Source organism: Galeopterus variegatus, unplaced genomic scaffold, assembly GCF_000696425.1.
Source record: "Galeopterus variegatus unplaced genomic scaffold, G_variegatus-3.0.2 Scaffold11183, whole genome shotgun sequence".
Lineage (NCBI taxonomy): Eukaryota > Metazoa > Chordata > Mammalia > Dermoptera > Cynocephalidae > Galeopterus > Galeopterus variegatus.
Window position 1 is genome coordinate 13,881 of NW_007737294.1, and position 8,109 is coordinate 21,989.

The 8,109-nt window shown below is 49.2% G+C and overlaps 1 protein-coding gene across 1 annotated transcript in view; it reads left to right on the forward strand.

Annotated features, from left to right (window-relative positions):
• Positions 1-217: 217 nt before the first annotated feature.
• The window catches only part of STEAP3 (STEAP family member 3, metalloreductase), a 31,644-nt gene continuing 23,752 nt past the window's right edge, over positions 218-8,109 (forward strand). Inside the window, exon 1 of the mRNA XM_008594626.1 lies at positions 218-616. Within this exon, the coding sequence (XP_008592848.1) occupies positions 424-616 (193 nt within the window). The 5' untranslated portion in view covers positions 218-423. The remainder of the gene's footprint in view (positions 617-8,109) is intronic.

The following is an 8,109-nucleotide window of genomic DNA, read 5'->3' on the forward strand; positions in this document are numbered from 1 at the left end:
GCAAGTAAAGATGACAGTGAAACCTTTATCGGCACAAAATGCTGAGAGACTTATCACTAAGCCGATGACAGCCATGGTGACTGCAATAAATTACCCCCACAGAAATTGATAAAATTGCCACTTTCTGCAGCCATTATGTTTGGCTTTGCATCCCGAAGAGAAAGCACCTCTGCCTCTCTCTCTCTCTCTCTCTCTTTTTCTCATGCTCTCGTGTTAGATGACATTCACTCATTTTATGCATTCTGCTGGCCGTCCCACCTCAGTTCCTGTAGCAAAGACACTCAAGTCTGAGCCACTAATTATCACCAGTGAGGTTTCCTTCCCAAACAGGAAGTGTCAGGCCAGAAGTGCTCTCTCTCAGTGCACTCACTAACCAAGCATCAGTCACCACTCCCGGCCCAGTCCCTGTGGCCAGTAGCTGGCATGCAGGCTGAAGGGGAGGCAGCCCGGCTGGCCAAGCCCCTGGCGGGTCCCTCACCTTCTGAGAAACCAATGTCAGGCTGTGCGCAGGTTGGAGACCCAAGCGAGGAGGGGTGGCCCAGCTCGCAGTGGGGTTGTCAAGGGATTGGAGAGCTTCAGACCCTCACTGGGCAGATGTCGCACCAGCCCGTTGTCGGTAAGTCTGGTTAGGACGCAGATCCCAGGTGGCATGGGTGCTGTGCAGGGCCCTCCCACCAGTTGTGCCAGCCTCTGCCCTGCCAGAGTGTGCCCCGTGTGTCTCCACAAGGCCAGAGAACTTGACACCTCCCAGAGAGCTGTACAGCCTTGGAACTGGCAGCGAAGAATGCAGTATAATTATGTTCTTGCCAAAATGAAATGGGAAATATTAGCATCTGCACATTTTCATGGCTCCTTTTTGAGGGGTGGGGTTCTAGGCTGTTAAGGCAGGAGGCTTTTCAAAGTAAAGAGTTCAAGGATTTATCACATGCAGTGCCTTCAGTTAGTGAGAGCAGCAGCCTTGTGGGTTCCGGTATGTTGTGTGCATGTTTTTTTTTCAGATGTTAATGTTTACGATGCATTTCTGTGGAATGGAGGCCCACTGGAAATTGTAAATTTTACATATTGATAACCATTTCTGCATTGGTTTATCAGGGAACTGCTGCTGCAAGTAATCGAACTGGATTTTTCTAGAATGATTCAAAAATCTAGATGTTTGTAAAAAGCCCTATAAATTATTCATTCATTTTTATTTTGCAAAGTGGTGTGGTGATAAACTTGTTTTCCGTCAGACCAAACTTGCACGTATGTGTGTTTGTGTGTGGATTGGCTTGTGTCTGCCTGCACTTTCTGTATTCTCTTTTGTAAGAACATCTCTGCCTTCCTTTTAAAAATATAACCATTTTTTATGATGTCTAAATAATGATTGCAGACAGTATTACAAGAAATATAACAGTGAAATGTTTGTAAGAGTCCATCAGAAAGGGAAAATGCCCACAGAGAAAATAGAAATGTACAATTAAGATGTGTGTGGCTGTAACCCAGCTTTTAAACCCTGATTTAAGACTCGCATCCTGTCTTCTCTCCCCTTAGGTCAGCTGTGGGAGGATAGGGGTGGGAGAGGGAGTGGGAACTGGGGTCACATGGGGCCTCCTGGACCCCTAAGCCTGACAACGAGGCCTGGGGGCCATGCTGCCCTGATTCAGGGTCTGGGATAGAGGGCAGCCCAGATTTGCAGAAACAGCCTGAGAATGAGGGACTGGAAAGTGTGTTAAGACAGCTCAGTGAGGAGAAGGGAACTCCAGGAGGAAAAGAGCGGACAGCATCAGAGCCCTGTGCCCACCAGGCAACTGGCATTACTCAGGTCCCTGGCAAAGAGCCATCCGCCCTTACCACCCTGGAGGCAGCTTGAATGCGGGGACTGGATAGGACTAGGGCACAGTAGATCCACATCAGGCAAGAGCAATGGGGTCTGGGGGAAATCCCTTAACCTGGCTGGGCCTCGGCTTTCTCATCTGCAAAGTGGCAGTAATGGTAGCCTTGTGCCGGTCAAAGCCCTTGTGGACATGTCCATAGTCACGATCTCTAGCCTGGCCTTCTCTGCATTCGACCCCTGGTTATTGCAGATGTGCCTGTGCCAGGCACTTGCTGGGTGCTGGGATGTGACTGCCCAGTTGCCTGTCTGCTGGGGAAGCCCAGGGTTTCTTCATGGGCAGTCATGCAGCAGGAAGGGGGAGCTAGGGGACTTCCCTGCAAGCTGCTTCTACTTGTGTAACAAGTATTCCGCTTTTTACTTAGCTTGTATGTTTCAGATCCATAATTTGGGAAAGACTTTACAGAAACTGTGATTCAGTTTACCCGACTGGGAAATATGAATTATTCATACCAAAGGGTTAGTTTTAATATTAATATTAGCATGTATGGAGAAGTGATGGAGATTATGGGTGGCTAGGGTCCCCCACCATCCACCCCCTTGGAAGTCTAAGGGAAAGTACCTCCCGTTGCATACTAGTCCATCCTTTTAGCTGCAGAGAGCTGAGGGGCCCAGAGGAGGGAGATTGACTCTGCCTTGAAGATCTGGCCTTTCTGTTGGACCTTGAATTTCATTAGTTTGGGGGGAAGGGGCTTTCCAGGCAGGAAGATTAAGTCTATGACCTGAGCAGAAAAAAAGCATGAGATCTGGGTGGGAGTCATCATCACTGGGTGCAGGACGGCCCCAGCCAGGTTCTGGGGAGAACAGCCAGGACTCAGAAGCACACCCTACCCTTAGGCACAGAATCTGGTAGCTACATCATTTAAGCCATAAACATTAATTGAGCACCTACCTTTTCCAGGAAGCCACACCCCAGGCTAGGTACAGAAAGAAGTACGAAGTGGCCCCCATCTGGTAGGGTGATAGACAAGTAAACTGGTGTGCAGTCAATGGTAACGTGACAGAAGTGCAGAGGAAGCCCCAGAGTGTGAAGCCCCCTCTGTTCTAGGTCCAGGAGGAAGCCTGGACCAACCTGCTGAACTCTAAGAACTTGCAAAAGTTAGAGCTCTTCCAAAAGTCAGAGTTGGCCCATGGTGGGTGGTTGGGAAGTGTCTGCATGACCCTTCCCATGCAGAGGAATTGGAGAGTGGAAGCCAACTTCCAGTGTCCCGAGGAGTCCAGAGGAAGAGGCCACCAAGGGTCAGGGGAGGGCCCCCTCAGAGGCTTCCTGGAAAAGACTGGGCATTGACTTGGTAAACAGGAAGTGTGCGTCCCCAAGCCCAAAAGTCTGGTGGCCTGGAGCTGACTCTGTGTGTCTTGGCTGCCTCTGCCCTTACCTTCTGTAGTGGGTTGAATTATGCCCCCCCAAAACTCACTGAAGCTTGAATGGTGTCCCCCAAGTTTTCTGTATTAGATCCTTGGCCCCCACTGTGACAGTTAAGAGGGTGGAAAATCTTGTTATGGTGATTGAAGGGTGGAGCCTTCAAGAGGTGAATGGATTATAGGTCCATGCAGGAGTGAGTGGATTAAAAATGGTAGGGGCGTGGTTCTGAGGGCTTTAAAAGAGAAAAGAGAGTCTGTCTCTTTCTCTGCTCTCTCTGCTTCGCCATTTTTGCAATGTGATACCCTGTATTCACCAGATGTGTTCCCTGGGCTTTGGACTTAATAGCCTCAAAAACTGTAAGCAAGGGGCCGGCCCGTGGCTCACTCAGGAGAGTGCGGTGCTGATAACACCAAGGCCACCAGTTCGGATCCCATATAGGGATGGCCGGTTAGCTCACTGGGTGAGCGTGGTGCTGACAACACCAAGTCAAGGGTTAAGATCCCCTTACTGGTCATCTTTTAAAAAAAAAAACAACAACAACAACAAAAAAAAACTGTAAGCAATAAGTTTTATTTTCTTTGTAAAATATCCAGTTCCGTATATTTTGTTTTAAGCAACAGAAATGGACTAATACACCTTCCCCTCACACCTCGCCCTGCCTGGGAGCAGGCCAAGGCCCATCCCTGATTCTGCAAACCCTACTGCAAGGCAAGAGGAGAGGTGGGGGCAGCCACAGCCCACAAGACCCACCAGCCCTAGGGTTTGCAGCTCCAAGTCTCCCTGGAAAGCAAGAAACCAGCCAACCCCAGATGCCGAGGCTGCAGATTCAGCTACCACTGCCTGATGGCCTCCAGCCTGGCTGGATTAACCAGCCCGTGGGGAGCTGGCTGCCCCCAGATACCAGCTCCTCCACCTCCCTGGGCAGAGTTAAGCCACTCCTCCCTGCACCCGCAGCACCTGGGCATGCCCTCATTCAAGCACTTTGCTCTTTGCTGCAGTGTGTAGCAGGCCTTTCCCCTAAGAGTCCTAAGAAGGCAGCTGTCATCTGGCACCTGCATGGCCCTTGTGCCTTGCTCTGTGCTGGGTACAAAGTAGGTACCCAGGGAATAATGAGTAGGAATTTCTTAGAGGAGGCTTGGCAGGACCAGCCATTACATAAAACTGCTACTGTCTGCATGGATTGCAGTGTAAATGGCGCCCTCTGGGGTTTTGCAGCATGGGGACCCTGGAACTTAAGCATTCCCTATTTTGTTATTCAAGCCCCTGGCCATGGTGCTGACCACCGGGCCTTCCTCTTCCCCTCACAACCAGCACTGACCACCATCGTGCCCATATGCTGGCAGTGGTAATGAGCTGTTCCAATAAATAGTTCTTCCGGGCCCACTGTCAAGTTGTGGTGGTAAAAGAGAGTTCTAAAAAAAAAGAAAGTTCTAGAGGGGAGTCAGGCCATCTGGATTTGTGGTTAGCCAAGAAACTCTGTTGTCTGGGAACATCCTCCCAGTTGGGGTGTTAGGGGGCTCCTAGATCCCCAGGATCTTCATGGTCCCCCAATACCGTTCCTCTTCTCCACCACCCTGCAGTGGGCCTGGTGACTGGCATGTGGCAGGGGAGGGGCTGTGGGGCGGGCCTGTGGAGTTTGCCTCATTGGCTCAGCTAATGATGCCATTATGACTCTAACCACCTTCTCACCACAAAGACCTCGCTCTGGGCGCCTGAGGGATGTGCAGGGTAGGGTGTGTGCACCCAAACCACAAGACTGAGAGGAGCATAGGGAGAGAGCACTGATACTGGTCAGGCAGTGCTTTACGCAGGAGTCGGGCTGGGAGCTGGGCTGACTATAAGAATCCAGGAAAAAAATCAAATCTGGGGTGTCTCTTGCATGGGAGCGATTCATTAATTCATTCTCCCTTTCCATAGTCCTTTATTGAGCACCTACTGTGGTGATTTTCAAAGTGCAGTCCTTGGACCAGCAGCATCAGAAATTCTTTGTTATGGAGCCTAGCAGTGCTGTCTGACAGGCCCTCCAGGTGATTCTGATGCAGCTCAAGTTTGACCTAATGTGTGCCTGGCACTGCACTAAGTGCTGGGGTTGCAAAGTGAGTTTTACTCAGTTCCCACGTTTGAGGAGCTTGGAGTCTGGGGAGGGGAGCAACAGGAAAGGCAAACATACCATGTGGTGGGACAAGGGTTGCCCTCGAGGGCTATGCAGGCAGAGGGTCAGCTGCTGTGAGCTTGATCTAGAGCCAGGGACCCTGGCAAGGAAAGATGGCCTGGGGACCCCAATGGCATAAGGACTATCCCTGGCAGGGAGCCGGATGGTGGGACTAGCAGCCCCTACAGGACTCAGGGAACCCAATGCCTCAGTCCCAAACCACTCTGGGACCCTTCCCTGATCACCAGCCTCTCCCTTCTATGCCCCCTCCCACAGTTCCACCCCCTCCTCCTCTCCCCACTCCCTGAGTCCCAAACAGCAGCACTCTTTTCCTTCAGTTGTCTTGGGGGAAGTGTGTGTGTGCCTCCAGGCCATTATCCCAGAGCACATTTTTAGAATGTTTTAAAGTAAGTTTTTCCATTTGGCAGAGAACACCATATATTGATTTAGGTGCATCTGCTTCTTCTTTACACAGACAAAAAGCTTTTTAAAAAAATCCTAGAGTGAGAGGAATAAAATGAAAGGTGAGTGAATTTAACAGGCCCAGAAGGTGGCACTTTACATATCTCATATAATCATTACTAAAACTCACTAAAGTAACATCACTCCATTGTGCAGATGAGGAAACAGGTCCAGAAAGGGACAAGGACTCTCCCAGTTAGTCCGTGGTCAGGCTGGGATATGAATCCAACTGCCTCCACGCTATGCCCTTGCTGGCCGACCTCGCAGTTTACTAGGGTGACTGATCCTGAATAAATCCAGAATGTTCAAATATTTTCCTGAGCCCAAGTTCTGATGATGGCTACATTGGAGGGAGCAGCCTGGCCTGGCTAGGCAAGCTCCCAATGACCGATTGCGGCTTCAGGGACATGCATATGCTTTGGAGAGTCCCAGGGGCTGATCTGATCCTCTGCCTAATTAGAGAAGGGGTGGATATCAGTGCTTAGTTCCTTGATATACCACATTGTGTTTAACCATTCATCAGCTGATAGATGTTTGGTATGTTTTCATTTTTTGAGTATTATGAATAATGCTACTATGAACACTGGTGTAAACGTTTTTGTGTGGATATATATTTTCATTTTTCTTGGATATGCACCCAGGAGTGGAACTGCTGGGTCATATGGTAACTATGTTTAATCTTTCGAGGAACTGCCAGACTCTTTTCCGCAGTGGCTGCACCGTTTTACAATGCCACTAGCAGTGTATGAGGCTACAGGTTTCTCCACATCCTCACCAACACTTGTTATTATCTGTTTTTTTAATTATTATTATAGCCATTCTAGCGGGTGCGAAGTGGTATCTCATTATGGTTTTAATTTGCATTTCCCTTAGAACTAATGATGTTGAGCATCTTTTTGTGAGCTCATGAGCCACTTATATATCTTCTTTGAAGAAATGTCTATGCAAATCTTTTGCCCATTTTTATATAGGTTTTTGTCTTTTTAATTTGGAGTTGTAATAGTTCTTTATATATTTAGAAACAAGTTTCTTATCAGATAATATGATGTGCAGAACTTTTCTCCCATTCCATGGGTTGCCTTTTCACTTTCTGATGGTGTGCCCTCGGGACTTCTTGTCTGCAGCAAATTTGTAGGACCTGGGGCAGGGAGGGTACGAGGCAAGCAGGCAGACAAAGCTTTGACAAAGTCCTGATGGTGAGGGAGGAGGCAGAGAACCTATATGATGCCCAAGCAGCTTGGAGTTCTGGATGAGGATATGACTGCCTTCTCTTAAAGCATGTACTGCACTTTGGGAGAATTTCTGCCCCCCCAAGGGAAAAATAGAATAAGTTTCAAAGCTGTAAGCCCCAGCAGTGTGTGCATTCAGTCAGAAATCAACACAGAACCTCTACAATGGGCCAAGCCTGGTGCTGGGTGTACGTGGGACAAACGCAGCCATCTCTGCCCTCCCAAAGCTCACAGGAGAGTGGGAAGGACAATAGCACATGACCTGGATGGCCACCAGGCAAGGACTCCCAGAAAAGTTTCCAACCACAGAGCAATGCCCCAGGTTTGTATGGCCCTTACCTACCCTGTGCCCATGACGGCAGCTGGGCAGCTACTGGAGTTCTCATTTTACAGATGAGGAAACTGAGGCTAGAGAAAGGAATGACCTATGTCCAGTGTTTCCCAGAGAAGATATCATCAGGATAGAACCCGGAGTTTCACCCTCCCAGATCTATATTCTTTCTACCTCTGCACTTTTTTTAATTTAGAAAGGAGTTCTGTGCGAGAATGTCCATTTTCATTACAACTTGCTGAGCCCTGGTGCTGGCCGTGGACACGGGGACATGAGCTGTTGACGGGTCCCCACACCATGTGCGATTTCCAGCCCCCTTTGAGCATGCAGGCCCCTCTTTCTGGAGCACTTTTCCCAGCTCACTCTCACAACCTGGGCCACCTCCTGCAGGAATCCTCCCAGCTCCCACTGCCTGATGTCGGTGCCCTTATCTGGAGACATTGGACACTTGGGGCAGAGATCTTCAGGGTAGGTGTGGACCACCCCAGGGCCTGCAAAAGATCATTCCCCAGGAGCAAGAAGGAAGCATATTTGTTGATACATGATTTATACCATATATTGTGTACATTTTAAGTGAATTTTACTTGTAAAGAAATACAGCAGTGATAGGAACATGTTTCTCCAGCTTTAACTTTACAGACCTATGTTTGTTCAGTCAATCCCGGCATTGGAGGGGTGGGAGGCACCCGCCCCCACCCCCCC